Genomic DNA, 19,634 nt, shown 5'->3' with positions numbered 1-19,634 from the left:
AGACGTTATGTTGTTTTGTTTCCTTTCTTAAATTAATTAGTGGAGTACATCTTAACAGTACGTGTTTAGTCTTATTAATGCAAATTAATGACTTCACAACCGATCTTTCATTCTTTTGGTTCTCTCTATTTTCAAATACTATATAAATAAATCTGTCCTTGTTTGTGTTTCTTTTTCCTAAGACAATATTGAATTATAACAGACACGTAATATACCAAAAATTATTGGTGATTCTGATTCGATTTGAGCATGACATACAATTTTACACGTAACATTTGAAACTTTTAATAGTTATATATATATCAACAAAATGATAAATTATCATGTACAATTAATTATACACCATCACTCGATTATCAGAGTAGGCTATGTGACGCACTCACGAACCACGCCACGCATATATTCATATTTGAATACAATTGCAAATTCCAATTTTATTAGCTTTTAATTTCATTAATGCTTATTATGAACATATATGGATAAAGAGTGATTGTCACACTATAAATAGGTGAAGTTGGTTTCAAATATTTCACTCACTAAAAAAATATTTGGAGCAATGGCGATGGTGCATATGGATGACAACAACAACGGCGTCGTTGAAGATCGAAATTTGTCATCGGCCAGTTCAAGGTGGTGGGATATTGACGGACCGGTGCCGGATTCTAACGATAACAGTGGCATCAACCGTAACTGGTTTCCTCAAGACTTCCTATTTGGAACTGGAACATCTGCCTTTCAGGTTTTTTTGATATGTGTTGATTTCATTTATTAAGATTATTCAATTAATGAAAGCAAATTAATATACAAATAATTGCATTTTGTTGTTTTTGGGCAGGTTGAAGGGGCTTCTGCTAAGGGAGGCAAAGGCATTAGCATATGGGATGACTACTCTGTGAGGTTTCCTTGTCTCTTGCTTACTCTTAAAACTAATTAATTAATCAAATAAGAGAGCATAAAAATAATTAAATAAGAAGTGATATATTAATATGATTGTGGTTTGTGTGTGTGGGTGCAGGGAAAATTACTGATGGATCTAATGGAAATGTTGCATGTGACATGTACAACATATATAAGGTTATTATTATTTTTCTGCATGTATAATTAAAATCTATGTCGTTTCTACTTTCTAAACTCTTTCTATACATATTGCAGGAAGATATTGCGATGATGAAGAAAATGGGGTTTAATTCTTATAGATTTTCCATTTCATGGCCAAGAATTTTGCCAGGTTTGAATTACACTATAGTATTTAGTTTAATAATGTGTTTTTTGGAGTAATTGATTAATCAATTATAATGAAACTCTTAATAGCCGGAAGATGTAGTGGTGGAATCAACAAAGAAGGAATTGCTTACTATAATGATGTTATCAACACGTTGTTACAACATGGTTAGTATTTAGGCCATGCTTGGTATGATGGAATGGAATGAGGAGGGAATGGAATTGAAGATGAGAATAGAATGAAGGTGGGAATGGAATGACAATTCCATTCCATTCTTGTGCTTGGTGAATGTAAGGTTTACAAATGGAATGGAATTGTTATTCCTTGATTGATTTCATTCCTAAGCTTGGTAACTATGAATAATATAAGAATGGAATGAAATGAAATATGAATAATTAATATGTTGATTCTATAAAATAAAAAAAAAATTATTTAAAAATATTTTTGTCAAATATTTTGGATCATATTAAGTTGAACTATACACGTAAATGAGTGTGTGCATATGTGGTGTATGTATTGTTGATGTGTGTATATATATATGTGCACACGTGCTTGTGTGTGTGTATATATATGTGCATGTGTTGCCATAGGTATGTGTTGATGTGTGTGTGTGTGTGTGTTGCTGCATGTCAGTGTGTGTGAGTTTGTGTTGCTCTGTGTGTGTGTTGCTACATTTCAGTGTGTGTGAGTTTGTGTTGCTGTGTGTGTGTATGTGTTTGTGTGTGCGTGTGTTTTTGTTGTGTGTGTTGTTGTGTGTGCGTGTGTTTTTTGGTGTGCTGTGTGTGCGTGTGTTTTTTGGTGTGTGTGTGTGCGTATGTGTGTGTGTGTGTGTGTGTGTTTTGGCTGTGTGTGTGTTTTTGTGTGTTGCTGTGTGTGTGTGTGTTTTTGTGTGAGTTGCTGTGTGTTTTTGTGTGTGTGTGTGTGAGTGTGTTTTTTTCAATGAAAAATTTTAAAATTTTAATTTATGCTAAAATTGAGATGATATTAAATTTAAATATAATATTAAATAATATTTATATAATTTTGTTAAATTTTAAAATAAGAAGAAAGGAAAATGAAATGGAATGGAATGACCATTTCTTAGCTAAATGGATGGAATGGGTATTTCCATGTGGAATGGAATGGCCATTCCTAATGGAATGATGATTCCTAAGGAAAAAATTTACCAAGCAAAGGAATGGAATGGAGGTAGGAATGTCATTTCATTCCCCATTCCATTCCATCATACCAAGCATGGCTTAGTACTGTATATTATTTTGATGATTTCAAATTTCTCTCTCACCAATCACAATCCTATAATCTATATGCATATACATGTGTAGATATAAAACCATATGTGACACTATTTCATTGGGACCTTCCTTTGTGTTTGGACGAATATGGTGGATTCTTATCGAACAGAGTCAAGTAAATAAATTCAATCTCAATCTTAATTATCTTCTAAGTAGTCGAAAGCGTCTTACCAACTGAGCTATGCAGGGACGATTTCCGCGAGTTCGCAGAGGTATGCTTCTGGGAATTCGGGGATCGCGTGAAACACTGGACAACCTTGAATGAGCCATGGACTTGTGCCGTGAATGGATATGTTCGAGGCGTGTGTCCGCCCGCCCACAAAGTTGTTGGGACTACCGCAGCGGAAGACACGGAAAACAAACAGGTCCTTAACGGATCTATTTAGGTGATTATGCATTCAACTCCAATTTCATGCAATAAACATAGATCTATAGATATAATACATCAAAAACACATAATCATGCAATTTGATGTAGATTCGATTGTTACCTCTTCTTGATCCATCATAGGATCGAAGTTGCTAGCTGCACCACCCGGAGATCCTTGGTTTATCGACCGTGAATCTTCCAACCTATTCCCTAGTCCTTGATCATCCATCCGTGTGGGCGGATCTTGAATAATCAATAATAGTCTTGAAGAGATATAGGGAAACCCAATCACAAACTCAATATTGTCTTGATCTAATCCTATGAATTAGGATAGAACAAGAACAAAACAAAACCCTAATTCCCCCACGTGCCAAGGCATGAAAACCGAGGCAAGGAGAGAGAGAGAGCCGGCGACGGCTACTAGGGTTTAGGGGAGGAGTGTTGTGAATAATGGTATGCTAGGGTTTCCACATCTCATCACTATTTATAATGGACTTGTTGGGCTAGGATGGGGATCCATGGAATGACTTAAGTGTTGGGCTCACCCATTCGATAAATTACTAATTAAATCAAATGACCCATGATTTAATATATTATCAATGGAATATTATTTTGTTCCACTAAAGAATAATATTGCACTCCCACTTAAATCACCAAATTACAAATAGCTTGGGTCCATTTTATTTTATAATATTTCACGCGTTTAAGATTATCTTGATCCGTCAATTTAATTCTTTTGTCTGCTACGTGACTAGAATTAAATTAATTCTCCAAAGAGTTTTTCTAGTTTGAAACTTTATTTATTATTATATGTAATTTTCGAAAATTTTGAAGGTTTAAAACAATTCAAAAACTCATGTCTTTTCCTTAGGTATATATCTAGGAATATTCCATAACACACCAATTAAAATAAAGACTATTTCAATTAAACCTTAAAATAAAACATGAAAGCATATAGTGAGAATATTCTTTAAAATTACATCCAATTATGGAAAAGCCAAAAATTAGATCAAACAAATATTGAATTTCATTATGTTAATTACCATGATATTATCTAGATAGACACAATCCACCAAAATCAACTAATTAACAAATTAAATCAATTATTTGACTAATTATTCAATTGGCAATATTTAAAGAAGGCAATTATTCTCTTTTAAATTAGAATCTTGATTTAATTGCAAAATCATTCTAATTCCCACAAGATATTTAATTCTTCTAGGTTAAGGATTTTAAACCACAATTATAAATAACTTGTGCCTTAAGAAACAAAACACGAAAACGAAAAATGAGACGACGCGACGATGTAACCCAAAACCCTAATTTGGGTTTGGGCCGTCACGGGCCACACAGCAGCCGCTGCTGCCGCGTCTAGCCTCTGCCGCCTCCCGCGTCTGCCGGCGCTGCTGCCACTGCAGCGTCGCCGCTGCCGTGCTCCCACTGGACCAGCCGCCGCTGTCCAGCAACGAGGAATTCCGGCGTCTGCAGACGCCGCTGCTACTGCAGCGTTACTGCCCACGAGCGTCTCTGCTGCCCGGAGAAGAAGCTGCTGTCCAACGAGGACATCTCCTCCGCCGTCGCCCAAAGGCGACGCAGCTGCTGGGCGTCGCTGCTGTCCGTTGCCTTGTCCGATCAGACAACTGCCCGGAGACGACGTCTTTCCTGCTGACTTCCTGAAGACGCTGCTGCTGTGACTGGATCAGCAAGGATCCACGGCTGCCGTCTCTTCAACGCCAACGTGAAGGAGCTGCTCTGACTGCAGAGTTGCTGCCGTCCAGCATCTCGCTCGCTGCTGTCACGCGACTCTGCAGCCGCTGCCCAGCGCTGCTGTCCGAAGACGATGCAGTCGCTGCCGGAGCTGCTGCCCGCTGACATCTCCGACCAGCCGCCGCCGCCTTTTTCTCACCAGATCTGGATCTTGGATCCCTGACGAAGGCAGCCCGGTTCTAGAACACATCTAGGGTTTAATCCCTTGCGTTTATTTATTCGTTTTCAATTAATTAACTTGATTCATCGCGGTCGCTACGCTTGACCGCGATCTTAAATCTTAATTAATCGTTTCTTAATTTGTAACAATCTTTTATGTTCATAACACATATGCACAATTTAAATTTCAAGCATTTAGCAATTTAAATAGATCTTAGCATATTAAGAACATAAAACTATAGATCTAATGAATACTTGTTTAGATCTAGAATATTCTTGTGAAAAACTTGAATAAAATCCAAGATTCATAATATTCTTTCATCGATCCAAGTATTCAATCATGGACCACTTTATTTCTTGATTCAAAAACATATATTCACTTAAACACATACATATATGTAATCAATAAACATATAATCTAGTACATATTACTTAGAATATATAGATCTAATGATGTTCATCATAGATCTAGAATATTTTTGTGAAAAACTTGAATAAAATTCAAGATTCATAATATTCTTTCATCGATCTAGAACATCATATCATAGATCCAAAAATAAATCAAGAAAAATATAGATCCAACACATATTGCATTACTTTCGAAAATTCCAAGTTCTTCCACAACAATTTTCGAAAAATTCAATTAATCAAATACATAATCAGAGCCTAAAAATTGGCTCTGATACCAGTTGTTGGGACTACCGCAGCGGAAGACACGGAAAACAAACAGGTCCTTAACGGATCTATTTAGGTGATTATGCATTCAACTCCAATTTCATGCAATAAACATAGATCTATAGATATAATACATCAAAAACACATAATCATGCAATTTGATGTAGATTCGATTGTTACCTCTTCTTGATCCATCATAGGATCGAAGTTGCTAGCTGCACCACCCGGAGATCCTTGGTTTATCGACCGTGAATCTTCCAACCTATTCCCTAGTCCTTGATCATCCATCCGTGTCGGCGGATCTTGAATAATCAATAATAGTCATGAAGAGATCTAGGGAAACCCAATCACAAACTCAATATTGTCTTGATCTAATCCTATGAATTAGGATAGAACAAGAACAAAACAAAACTCTAATTCTCCCACGTGCCAAGTCACAAAAACCGAGGCAAGGGGAGAGAGAGAGAGCCGGCGACGGCTACTAGGGTTTAGGGGAGGAGTGTTGTAATAATGGTATGCTAGGATTTCCACATCTCATCACTATTTATAATGGACTTGTTGGGCTAGGATGGGGATCCATGGAATGACTTAAGTGTTGGGCTCACCCATTAGATAAATTACTAATTAAATCAAATGACCCATGATTTAATATATTATCAATGGAATATTATTTTGTTCCACTAAAGAATAATATTGCACTCCCACTTAAATCACCAAAGTACAAATAACTTGGGTCCATTTTATTTTATAATATTTCCCGCGTTTAAGATTATCTTGATCCGTCAATTTAATTCTTTTGTCTGCTACGTGACTAGAATTAAATTAATTCTCCAAAGAGTTTTTCTAGTTTGAAACTTTATTTATTATTCGTGGAATAAATTCCAACTGCGCAGATTTTTGAATAATAAATTCTTCTTTCAAACACCTCATTGGGGATCACCCTTTTGGGGATTTAATCATACCACACTGGGCACGCGAATTCTATGAAATAATATTCCGATACCTTCATGTTATTCAATTACTACAACCCAAGATATCATGAACTTGAGTTACGTACAAACTCTCACATATTGATAAGTCAAAGTGGCGTTTGATTGAATAAACAATATTGATATTAATATCATAGACTAGAAAATACTAAACTTTCTGAAATATATTCTTTCAGTAGATAGCAATAAAGAATACATTTCGGATTAGATCCTTTCAGTGCTTTACCACACCGGTGTTACTAATCTCTTCTTAGGTAAGAGAGAATTATCACAAACACCGCAACCGTACCAATAGGTAGCCAAAGCCTATCTAGGTTGTGAATACGTTTTTCTTCTTACTAGATCTGGCCAAGTCCCCTACTGGAAAACTCATGAGGAGATTCATCGAATTTCCCTACTTAACCTTCTTAGTAAAAAGCCTTAGACTTGTTTATCATATTTCAATAATAAACCATTATATTATATTATTTATTCTCATAATTAGGTAAACAAGTGGACGTGGCGTTTCTCGTATACATGCACAAGCTGACTGTACAAAGGCATGTACGCTCGAAGCATCTTTTAGTATACAAACCCCCACAAAAGTTCCCATACCGGGCGACAAACTTTCCACGAAGATCGTCGGCGTCCCACCCCTCGACTCCAAGTTCATCGTCGCCCACCCCTCCGAGGCGTACACAGCCGCAAAAAATCTTCTCCTTGCACACGCAGAAGCAGTCGATCTCTATCGAAGCAAATTTCAAGAGGCACAAGGAGGGAAGATAGGCATAGTGCTAAACTCCCATTGGTTTATGCCCTTCGATGAGCATTCGATCGCAGATGGTGAAGCCGCTTTGAGGGGAGTTGACTCATGTTGGGATGGTACGTACCTTAAACCGTAAACCCTAAACTATCGTCCTCTAATTATAATTGTATAGGTTTTTGGAGCCTATAATGTATGGGCATTACCCCAAAAGCATGGAAAACTACGTTCCACCGGACAATCTTGCATCATGCACACCTCAAGAAGTGAAAAAGATCAAAGGCTCCTACGATTTCGTTGGTTTGAATTTCTACACGACGCAGTATGCTTCCGATGATCCTCACCCTCCGAATGGGGAGGGATACTATGCAGATCAAAGGGTTAAGTATTCAGGTATGTATTCCGTTACACAACTTAAGTGAGACCAAATGAGGTAATACTATTTTATTAGGTTATAAATCATAGTATATGTTAAGTATAATAAAAACTACTTATAAATTGCCTAAGGACTTCCCACTAAGAGTGATCACACGAAGACAGCTAAAATGGTGTGCGATGATGACCATCATATGACTAAATACCACCAAGATCATCTTGCTAAAATGCTCAAAGCAATGAAGTAAGATCTAATTAAATTAATATAGTAGTCTATTTTAATTAATATGCGTGACACACGTGGACAACAAGCACAAAGACATTTCATGGAAACTAAAGGGATATTTCGCGTGGTCATGGTGCGACAACCTTGAATGGGGCGAGGGATTCACACTTAGGTTTGGTTTGGTTTACGTAGACTACATGAATGACCTCACAAGGTATCCCAAGAACTCAGCTGCATGGTTCGCCAAGTTTCTCAAGAGCAAAGGCCAGCCACCCGCGTGGTTCTGCCCATCGTGGGTCTTACAGCTGTTGTCTCATAAGAAAATGCATGAAGATAACGAGGAGAATATGGATACGGACAAAGGACTCAAACTCATGGAGAATATCAATCGAGACTAATGTTTGGACACTGATCGTGCAATGTGTGCGGGAGTAGCATATATAAGACTGCGGTCGAGTTAAGTATAATATAATGTTTACGTTGTTTGTGTATCTTTGAATAAGGCAATGGGGTGTTAGAGGTTAGGTCTTCAACCCCCTCTAGCAACTCTTTGTATGTTTTTATGATATTATTGCAATTAAATAAATGTGTGTATGTGTTAATTGGCATACTTTCTTTATATCCTAAACTCAAAATTTAATTCATCTTGCCTACTACTTTTATATCCTTGTATCAATTTTAGTAACGGACAGTTAATGTATGTAGTATTCGTATTACTTAAAGCATAAAATTTATGTAAGCAAAATGCAATAGTATGTGAAATAATGAAGACGACGACGTGCAAACACACGCATATGATTATTTTTAGTAACCCTATTATTTAAATATAGAATTAGTATGAGTAGCATTTAAATACGAATTTCACAAAAAGTAAAAACGATGGAGACATGCAACCACTTGTCAATATCAAACATTATTTAACATATATGGTCAAGCCTTCACTTAAAAGAATGGAATTCGATAAAAATAATGTAGGATATATCATACTATAATTATAATCAATAATTAAAAGTGAAATGAGAAATTAGAAATAAGAAAAAAAACTCTGCTGCATAACAAGAATGAGTCGGTAGCGGATCCAGAATCTAAAGCGCACACGGTATTAAATTACTTCATAACGAGAATGGGCAACCAGTGGCAGATCCAGAATACGAAAGAACACAATATCAAATTAAATGAATCTACATTTTCACACATTAAATAATTCATGTTGGGCTATATTAATGCCTTATATGTATGTAGTCTGGATCGATATGGCTTCACTCTGTACATATGGGATTTACCACATTCGGATATATTTGAATGGCTTGTATCTATAATTGAAACAAATATACACCACTGAAAATGGTAAGGTCTATTAATTAGGTTGAGACATATTTGAAAGGTTAGATTTAATCTAAAACCAGTTGTTAATCTTCAAAGGGTTTTCTCCTAAGTGTGACTACAAGAAGACAGACATCACATGATCATGTGAGTATGTCGGCATAGTGGTAGAGTAGTTAATACCCGCGGCTAAAGATCTTGTGTTTGAGTCCACCATAACACGGCATGGATGAAGACAAGACTAAAGACCACATATCCTAGTAGTATCAATTTTGGTCTCAAACAAGCAATCAACACATAATTCACATATTTTTCACTAAAATATGATACATAGAAGAATAAAAGCTTAAAACAAGCCTCTATCTTCACAGAAAACCATTTAGACATGGCCCAACTATGATTGGGGGGAACTGGGATTTGTTACAACACTCACTTATTACCTAGCAATAATACGAAAAGGGTGTCAAAAAGTTCGTAGAAATATACAGACATGAACTTAATACGACCAGAAATTGAAGGCATGATCTTCGACAGAAAATCCATAGCCACACGAAGTTGTATGGTTGTGATAATAGACATCTTCGGTCTTAGGAAAGACATAGGCATGTTGTAGCAATTCCTCGTGATTCAAGCTATCTTCTCCGTGAAGCGAGAAAACAGACTGACCGGGATCAAAGTCATGAGAAGACTCACCTGATTCAACAAACATATGGTGGTGATGATGATGATGAGCCTCGCCTCTCAACCGGGGACTGTCTTCATTGGTGACATCACTTTTTGTTGAGCTTTGCTCGTCACTCTTAGAAGCCGAAACAGAAACTTTATGTTCTTCATCATCGGTAGATGTTGGCATTGCTTCTGATAGTTCCTTAGTATCCGATATCTCCACATCTTGAGCAGTCCCGCCGTGTTTGAGGTGAAGAACCTGCTCAGATTATAGCAAATATCAGATATACGAAGCAAGCATATCGAGTTTTGGAATGTCTTCAAGAATGACTTTTGCATTACCTCAGCTTTCAGCTTCTCATTCGCCTTGAGGAGGTTATCGTAGTCCATCTTCAAGCTCTTATAGCTCGAATGCAATGTCTCATATTCTGTCTCAAGACTCTTCGTCTTGCAACGAGCCCTCCGGTTCTGGAACCACACTGCAATCTGACGAGGCTGCAGGCCAAGCTCGTTCGCCAGCTGAAGCTTCCTCTCTGGCTCGAGTTTATTCTCAACATCGAAACTTCTCTCAAGAAACTGGACTTGATCAGCTGAGAGCCTCCTCTTCTTCTCCGGCTGACTAAAATAGTCATCCAAGTATTCGTCCCCATTCTCCTGCATCTCGAACGACTGATAGAACGAGTTTCCTGATCCATTATCCCTACCAACAGCTCCAAAACTCACCATCGCTCCTGGCCCTGAGACATAAGGAAATTTCACTCACACTCAACGAAAGTAGTATATTTTCCTGAAGTCAACACTACGAATGATTAAATTACTAAATCAAACAGGTTAAAAATGGTGATTTGATCCCAAATTATAGTGATTCTGAACCATTTCCAAACCACACATGAATGATGTCCAAATCTTAAGCAAAACCAGCATAGAAACATGAATACTAAATCAACATAATCCTTTCATCTCCAAACAAGCATGTCTAGCTTCTTCTACAAGATGATCAACAAGAATTTTGCTAACTAAAACACACAGTCACACACTTAATAGATAAAAATCATAACTAGAAACCAATTTCAACTCATGATCCAAAAGATGTCCAAAATCTTAAGCAAAACCAGCATAGAAACACGAATTCTAAACCAACACAATCCTTTAATCTCCAAACAAGTATCTCTATCTCCTTCTACAAATTGAACACCAAGAATTCTGCAAACTAATACACACAGTCACACACTTAATAGATAAAAAATCATACCTAGAAACCAATTTCCAACTCATGATCCAAAAGATGTCAAATCTTAAACAAAACCAGCATAGAAACATGAATTCTAAACCAACATAATCCTTTAATCTCCTAACAAGCATGTCTATCCCCTTCTACAAGATGAACAACAAGAACTCTGCTAACTAGTACACACAGTCACACACTTATAGATTAAAAAAAATCATACCCAAAAACCAATTCCTAGAATCAGTCACAAATTAAAAAAAAAAAAAACAGCAGCAACAAATAAAACAAGTCAACGCAACAAGAGTTGTGAAGATGGCTAAATTCGCATACCAAGAAACGAATCTAAAGGAGCAGAAGCAAACACAGAATCAAGACCACGAGCTTTCATCTTCTTAGACAGATCCATAGCGCTGCCACCGCCCATTAACACATCAACAAAAAAGAAAGTTTTTTTTTTTTTTAGTTTTGACAAAATGAAGCAACAGAATTCAAGAATTGGGCATTGAAGATGGGTGTTGGTAAAGAGAGAAAAAGGTGAAATCTTTAGAATTTATGGCGGAAAAAGCTGGTGATGATGATGGCCGTGATGTGGGAAGTGTGGGAACAACGGTTGCTCATCACACCCATCAATTTCTTTCTTTTTTTCGTCAGGCAGAGTAGAGTGTGTGTTGTGTGTTGTGCGTGAGTAGTGGGAAGTTAGCAATAAGAAGAAGAAGAAGAAGAAGAAGAAGAAGGTGGAGGAAAAAGATGGAAAAAAGTATGCGTAAAATATTGGCTATTTGGGGATGGGAGGGGGCAACTGCAAGGGGTAGGAGACTCCCTCAGAGATATATGCGAATTGGGTATTTATTCGGAGGAGGAATCCATGATAGCTGAGCTAAGAGACGCAATTTCATTTTCTGGTGGGGATGAACAAAAGCAAACGTGTAGCGTAGATGGTTACATTCAAAGAAAGCTACACATCTACTACTACTACTTTGTTTAATGGAGTTTAAGCTAAGATTCTCTACACTAATCAATACTCCCTCCGTCCACCCTTAGGAGTCTCATTTATGAGTGTTACGGGTCTTAAAAAATGTTAAAAAAAGTGGTGGAAAAAAATTAAGTAAAATAGAAGTTCCGCTTATATATATTAGTTTTAAATAAAATATGAGTTAAATGAGTTAGTGGAAGGTGAGATCCTATTACTATTTATGGTAAAAGTGAACCGAGACTCCTATTCACGGACGAACTAAAATGAAAAAGCGGAACTGCTATTCGCGGACGGAGGAAGTAGTAGTAGATGTTTTTATTTTTTTTTATTTTTAATTAAGTTAGAGAGAGGACATTCTTTGATAGTTGGTTCATAATAATAGAGCGTAGTTATAGTAATAATAATTTTAATGTAAGGTTTGGGAATAAGGTTATTCTGTAGCCATTTTAGATCGTTATAAATGTATGTCAACAAAGGTATTCCTTAATCGCTTCAAATTATATTAAAACAATTTTCAGATGTCAGACAATGCATATCATTTTAAAAGGAAAACAATTTAACTTTTAAAAACGCTCTTAAGAGCATCCGCATCGCGTCTCGATGCGGGCTCGATCTCGTACCACATCGAGATGGCGATGCAAGACTCCATCTCGTCCCGATCTCGTTGCACGTCTCGTGCGGAAGAAGTAGCTGGCGAGCCAGCTCGCCACCTGGCGATCTCTGGCGCGAGGCATGATGCCCACTCGCCGGCCCGCGAGTGGGCGTCGTCATGCTAACGCAATAAATATTTTTTTTAAAAAATTCGATTTTTAGAAAAAAAAAATTTGAAAAAAAATGGTAATATTACCGTTGTAACAGTAAAAAAATTATTTTTTTATTCTACAAATACTCTTCTTTCATTCTCCATTCTACACACAAACACACATCTATTCTTCTCGAATCATCTTCTTTCCTCTCCAATTTTTGTAAAAATGTCCGGTGATGAAAACTTCGGCGGCTTCGACTTGAATGCGTTTGGCGACTGGGGGGCATGCACAACGTTTTTGGGTGCTACCGGTTTCGGTTCGTCGCTGGGCACCCAAGGCTCGTCAACGGCGGCGGCGTACCAAACACCACATTTTGATGTGGATGCATACTATCGTCCCTCCCCCCAGGTATGGGAAAAAGCAGGGATTATCCCAAATTAGGGAGAATTTTTCGGATGAACACACTCCGAAAAACCTTCGGATAGGAGGAGGACGAGGCAGTGAAGGCTCAGCCAGTCGCGACGTCGATGCCGAGGAGGAAGAGGGGAAGAGGAGGAGGAGGATCTAGGCCGTTATCCATACAACCGCAAGGAGACGTTGGCTCTGTACAATGCTTGGGTCAGCATCTCGTACGATCCCATCGTCGAGAATCAACAAACCCGCTTGTGTTTTTGGGAAAAGGTCACCGAAGCTTACAACGAGACAAAGCCGAAGGGGGCTCGCCGCCGCAACTTGAAGATGCTCTGCAGTCTTTTTGACCGATGCGACAGAGATATCAAAAAATTTTGCGCGATCTACGGGACTGAAGTAGCGAATTACCAAAACGGAGCCAGTGGAGCTGACATTCTGAGAGCGGCTTTGCGAGTCTTTAAAGACGACAAGGGTAAAGATTTCAAACATGTCGATGTTTGGTCGACGGTCAAAGACCTTGAAAGGTGGGCTGGCGATGTCCCGTCTTGCACGGGGTCGAACTCAAAACACACGAAGCACACGGCGGGTGGCCAATACTCGTTTAGTGAGGGCGGGGAAGGCTAGCCTCAGAAGAGGTTGAGGGCAGGGCCACCGATGCAGGGGGCTCCTCCGGTTCACGATGTCGGCCGCAAGGGACCAAGGCGGCTAGAGGGAAGGGGAGGGGGTAGTGGGAGGGGCCGAGGCGAATCAAGCTAGGCGGACTCGGGCTCGAACACCCTAATGCTCATGTACCTGCTCACCACGATGGCTAACACTTCCCGCATGACGCTTCCCCAATATGAAGTGTAGTCCATCTTGCCGGAATTGCGTATATGGCAAGACAAATTGGTTTTTCGCCTCCCGCTAGATTGAGGAAACCGCCACCACCTTCGGGGGATGATTCGACGGCGGAGTAGTTTTTATAATTTAATTTAGAGCATTTTAAATTATGTATTTTTTTACTTTTTCAAGATTTTTGTTTTTTGTTTTTTTAGAATTTTAAATTATAATTTTATTTTATTTAATAAAGTGTGTTTTTATTAATAGAATTTGTTGGAAATAAAAATAAAAAATGATAGTTAAGAGATGGAAGGATGTAGGTGTTGTGTCTTAGTTAAGAGATGGGGTGAAAAGTATGTTGGGGCATATGAATAGTGTAGAGATGAGATGGTTAAGAAACATAGATACTAATGTCCTAAGTATTAACATAACCTCTCCGTGTACACCACATCCAAAAATCTGAAAATCATTCTTATACTTACATTTTGAAAAAAATAAAATCATTATTACTATCTCTGCATTTATTTATTGGTTTCCCGTTAATTATAGTATTTGTGATTTTAGTGGCTAGTATTCTTCCTCTGGTAACACCCAAAAATGCGACACATGAGCCTAAGGCCATCCGCAACGCTATCTCTTATCCGTCTCTTAACCGTCTCATCTCTTAATTATTCATGGGCCCCACTGTACTTTTCAGCTCATCTCTTAACTAAGAGACAGCACCTGCAACCCTCCATCTCTTAACCATCTCTTAACCATCTCTTAACTATTCATTCAATTTTATTTTTTATTTTTAATTCCAACAAATTCAATTAATAAAAACACACTTCATTAAAATAAAATAAATATTACAACTTAAAAAAAGCCTAAAAAATAGAAAAAAATACATAATTTAAAATCCTAAAAAATAAAAAAAGTACATAATTTAAAATCCTAAAAAATAAAAAAACTACTCCGCCGGCGAATCATCATCCCCCGAAGTCGGCGGTACAACTATACCAAGTTGACGTCTCATATACTCAATTCCGGCCATATGGGCTTCAACTTGGCCAGGATTCATTTTTGAGAGGTCCGCCATCGTGGCGACTAGGTACATGGACATTAGGGTGTGCGAGCTCGTGCCCCTGCCGGAGCCCGAGCCCTCGCCCGCCTGGCTTGGTCCGCCGCGTCCCATCCCTCTCGCTCTCGCTCTCCCCCTGGCTCTAGCCGCCTTCGCCGCCTTGGTCCCTTGCGGCCGACGTCGTGCACCGGAAGAAGACCCCCCTACATCATCGGTTGGCGTGCCCTCACGTGAGGTGTTGCCTTCGCCGCCATCACTAGACGAGTAGTGGCCACGCACCGTGCGCTTCGTGCGTTTCGAGCCCGAGGCCGACTCGACACCGCCAACCCACCTGTCAAGGTGGTGGACTTGCGACCAAACATCGACAAGCTTGAAATCTTTGCCGACGTCGTCTTTGAAGACCCGCAACGCCGCTCTCAGAATGTCGGCTCCACTGGCTCCGCTCTGATAATTCGCCTCTTCTCCCCTGTATATCGCGCAAAAATTTTTGACATCTTTGTCCGTTCGGTCCCAATGACTGTGGAGCATCTTCACGTTGCGGCGAACGGTAGTCGTCGGCCTTCGGGCGTTGTAAAGGTCGGTGACTTTTTCCCAAAAGCACTTGTGGGTTTGTTGATTCCCGACGACAGGATCATACGAGACGCTGATCCAAGCGTCGTACAAAGCCAACGTCTCGGCTTGGCTGTATGCATGCCGAGTGCCGTCTCCACCAACCTCTGCAGCCGCTGCCTCCTCTTCCTCCTCTTCCTCCTCGGCATTGACGCCGAGACTGAGGTTGATCCTGCCGGAGCCGGAGCCGGAGCCTCCACCGATTGGCCGGTCGGGCAAATTGCGATCAGGCGCCAAAAAATTCTCCGGAATTTGGGATAATCCCGGCGATTGCCCGTACCTCTGGGGGGGGGAGGGACGATAGTATGCATCCACATCAAAATGTGGTGTTTGGTACGCCGGCGGGGTGGTCGAGCCTTGGGTGCCCGGCGACGAACCGGGAGTAGCCAAACAGTTGTACATGCTCGCCCAATCGTCGAACGAGTTCAAGTCGAACCCGACGGAGCGCCGCCTGCCGGAGCCGCCGCCGCTGGAGTTTCCATCGCCGGACATTTTTTCAACAATTTGAGAGTAGTGTTTGTGTGTAAAATGGAAGAGGAATGAGGAATGAAAGTTGTGTTTGTGTGTAAAATGGAGTGTGGAGTGTGGAGTATATTTATAGAAGAATAAAAAATAAAAAAAATAAAAAAAAATTGAAAAATTCGACCGTTTGGTCCCCAACGGTCATTTGACCGTTTGAAATTTTTTTATATAATTAAATTCGATTTTTTCGAATTTATAAAAAAAAAAATTATTACGTCATAAATATGACGCCCACTCGCGGGGCGGCGAGTGGGCGTCATGCAACGCTCCAGCGCGCGCTACGTGGGCGCGCGCGTCGTCTCGCCAGCTCGAGGTTGGCCTCGCCGTGTCGCGTCGCGCGACGAGATGTCTCGTCTCGTCGAGACGAGACGAGCCTCGCAACGCTGACTCGATGCTGGCTCGTCTCGTCGAGACGAGACCGAGCCAAAATCGAGCCCGCGTTGCGGATGCTCTAAACTATCTATTGCCGAATTAGCAGTAGATAAGAATGGGAATAAATCATAAAAATAAGATTAAAATAATAATAATTGCATATTCTCAGCATTTATACAATAATAATATAATGTGATCTGAAATTATGATGCATGTCGACAAAGAGAGGGCAGAAGAAAACAAGACACCAAGTCGAATCAATCTCAATCATAGTGCAAATTCCAAATACAAATGGCAATTTATCCTTTATGAATGTTTTAATAATTGGCAGTGGAAAATGAAAGAACAATAATAAATACGCAGTTGAATTAGTCAGATATTGAGTCACTCAATAAGACGTGATACTCCCTCCATCCGCAGTCTTGTCAACATTATTCTCTTTTTTACTTTACCGTTTCTCCACTTTAACTAATTTTTTATCATTTTTATAAAATATGTGCACAAAGTGATCGGGACTCCTAATCGCGGACGGAGGGAGTACTTATTTGTTACGCAATGGCTTAGAATTATTATAGAGAAATACTTATGTTGTACTTTATGAATTAATTTCGGTTTTGGAATGATACTTTAAATTTGGTAACAATGGCTTAGAATTATTATAGAGAAATACTTATGTTGTACTTTATGAATTAATTTCGGTTTTGGAATGATACTTTAAATTTTAGATATATAAAAAAGTAGTAACAAAATTATATTGGATATCTTCAATAGTTGAATTTGAGAACATATTTGTTGTGAAAAAAATGATAGATTTAAAATAGATACTGATTCTAATTACAAAGTGATTCTAATTATTGTCATCTTTTGGTAATAATAACCATAGTACATAATTAATACCATTTCCAACCATAATAAAAAATGAGTTTTGGTATAGAAATCTTCTCCAATCATATTACCAAACTCAAACTTATTTTTAGTGTTTTTTGTGAAACAACACCAAATATAGTGTTACTGTAAATATTTTATGAGTCAAAAATTCAAAATTAATGTAAATAGTTGGAGTAAAATTAAATTTTGGTGTGACGTATACTCAAAAATAAATTTGAGTTTTGATGTAAATGGTCGGAAGGGTTCTAAGAAATAAAAAAGGAAATGACCACTACACTTTTGAATCTCACTACTTTGAATTATTTATGGGAAGAAAAATACAAGTTCTCGTCTCCATTTTTTTTCACAAAACACGTGTAACAAAAAGTAAAGCATTACAGAGACGTACAAAATAAAAAATTTATCTATTCCACTTTTCACTTCGATTAGTACTCAATTTATTAAAAAATCATACAAATACGATTTTATGGCATGAGGTGATTAAAACATGAGATGGGAGATATTAAGAATTGACATTTCAATTTTTTAGATATGTTAAATAAATTTAGAATTTGAATCCAACATTTTAAAATATTATCTACAGACAGAGCTACGAACTTAGACCATTAAATAGTATACTTAAAAAGCTTTCAATAATATTCTTAAACAAAAAGTCAATGAAAACAATAAAATTTCATTGATGCCATAACTTGTGAATGTGTATGCCAGACGCCCAGACCATTGTATTTTTTTAGTCGAACAATCTCTCGAGTAACCACCCTTATATATTATATAACTATTTTTTGACAAATTTATTAGTAGTAATCAGATATTTGAGTGAACTTGAAAAATGGTCCCTGGATTATGGGTTTATCTCGTCCATAGTTCTTGGACTTTAAAAATATCGCCAGTAGTCTCTGGACTAAGGGTTTATCTCGAAATTAGTCCTTTTGCCTTTTTTTTTTGTACGAAAATGCCCTTTTGGGGGGTTTTGAGGATTTTGGGCAATTTGGTCTTTTTGCACTTTTAATATTTTAAATCTAATATTATTTCAATTATGTACTAAATTTGATATTATTTCAAAATTATCATTCTTCTTCCATTTTGTCATCCTTAACTTAGTTTTTTTATTTCAATATTATATTTAATTTTATAAAATTAAATTTTAAATTTTGATTTTTAAATATCAATAAAAATTTAAATTAAACTATTAATTCATGGACACTATAAATATTGATTAAAACTATTAATTTTTGTTATTTAATATAATATTCAGTTGAATTGAAGAAGTATACACAAATAATATTAATCATGATGGAAAACTATTTAGCCTTCGTTCGGTTGATATAATTGCTTGTGATTGAATATTATGAAGTTGACTAAAAATTTGATCCTACTAAAAATTTTATATATGAGTATTTTTGTTGAAAATTACTAGTAAATTTTGATTGTTTTCAAATTAATAAACAAAAATTATATTAGTCTTACATTAGATGCATATTTATTTCAGAATAAATCGTGTTATATAATATATTTATGATTAAAGCTATTAAATATTGATTAAAACTAAGTCATTGTCATATTGATTAAATTTTAAATATTATACACTTTCGAATATTGATTATGACTATTAATTTTTTTTATTTAATAATTTTTGTAATTAAAAAAATTTATTGATATTTAAAATTTAAAATTTAAAATTTTGTAAAATTAAATATAATATTGAAATAAAGAAACAAAGTGAAGGATGACAAAAGGGAAGAAGAACGATTATTTTGAAATAATATCAAATTTAGTACTCCCTCCGTCCCAGAGAAGTTGGCATACTTTGAAAATGGCACGGGATTTTAGGAGGTTTTGTTCCGTGTGTTAAATGGAGAGAGAAAATATAATTTTTATATTCATGCGAGAGAGAACTTTTTCCAAAAAGGGAAATGTGACATCTTTTGTGGGACAAACTAAAAAGGAAAGTGTGCCAACTTCTCTGGGACGGAGGGAGTACATAAGCTTGAAATAATATCATATTTAAAATGTTAAAAGTGTAAAAAGACCAAATTGCCCAAATCCCCCAAAACCCCTCAGAAGGGCATTTTCGTACTAAAAAAAGCTAAAATGACCAATTCCGAGATAAACCCTTAGTCCAGGGACTACTGGCGATATTTTTAAAGTCCAAGGACTATGGGCGAGATAAACCCATAGTCCAGGGACCATTTTTGTAGTTC

At 37.6% G+C, this 19,634-nt stretch overlaps 2 protein-coding genes and 1 pseudogene across 2 annotated transcripts; 2 read left to right on the top strand and 1 right to left on the bottom strand.

The window, feature by feature from the left end:
- Nucleotides 1-655: 655 nt before the first annotated feature.
- LOC125209703 lies at nt 656-8,214 on the top strand (annotated as a pseudogene).
- A 1,217-nt stretch (nt 8,215-9,431) lies between these two features.
- LOC125215141 (homeobox-leucine zipper protein HAT5-like) lies at nt 9,432-11,973 on the bottom strand. Its single transcript, XM_048116465.1, has 3 exons — nt 11,364-11,973; nt 10,148-10,542; nt 9,432-10,064 (listed from the first exon to the last, which is right to left on the bottom strand). Exons 1-3 carry the CDS (start codon nt 11,455-11,457, stop codon nt 9,636-9,638), a joined length of 918 nt encoding a protein of 305 aa, XP_047972422.1. The 5' UTR covers nt 11,458-11,973; the 3' UTR covers nt 9,432-9,635.
- A 1,004-nt stretch (nt 11,974-12,977) lies between these two features.
- LOC125209702 (glutathione S-transferase T3-like) lies at nt 12,978-13,787 on the top strand. Its single transcript, XM_048109288.1, has 2 exons — nt 12,978-13,068; nt 13,291-13,787. The coding sequence occupies exons 1-2, from the start codon at nt 12,978-12,980 to the stop codon at nt 13,785-13,787; spliced, it is 588 nt and encodes a 195-aa protein (XP_047965245.1).
- The last annotated feature ends 5,847 nt before the right edge of the window (nt 13,788-19,634 follow it).

This window comes from Salvia hispanica, chromosome 3 (assembly GCF_023119035.1).
Source record: "Salvia hispanica cultivar TCC Black 2014 chromosome 3, UniMelb_Shisp_WGS_1.0, whole genome shotgun sequence".
NCBI classification, from domain to species: Eukaryota; Viridiplantae; Streptophyta; class Magnoliopsida; order Lamiales; family Lamiaceae; genus Salvia; species Salvia hispanica.
The sequence above is the reverse complement of the archived record's forward strand: the minus strand, read 5'-3'. Positions and strand labels throughout refer to the sequence as shown.

Bases quoted from the DNA above. Each gene is read 5' to 3' on its own strand.
- LOC125209702 (XM_048109288.1), top strand. From the start codon at position 12,978: ATGTCCGGTGATGAAAACTTCGGCGGCTTCGACTTGAATGCGTTTGGC. The intron at 13,069-13,290 runs GTTCGTCGCTGG...GATGCCGAGGAG, and splicing joins TTTGGGTGCTACCGGTTTCG to GAAGAGGGGAAGAGGAGGAG.
- LOC125215141 (XM_048116465.1), bottom strand. From the start codon at position 11,457: ATGGGCGGTGGCAGCGCTATGGATCTGTCTAAGAAGATGAAAGCTCGT. The intron at 10,543-11,363 runs GTATGCGAATTT...CTTATGTCTCAG, and splicing joins TCCTTTAGATTCGTTTCTTG to GGCCAGGAGCGATGGTGAGT. The intron at 10,065-10,147 runs GTAATGCAAAAG...TAATCTGAGCAG, and splicing joins ATGAGAAGCTGAAAGCTGAG to GTTCTTCACCTCAAACACGG.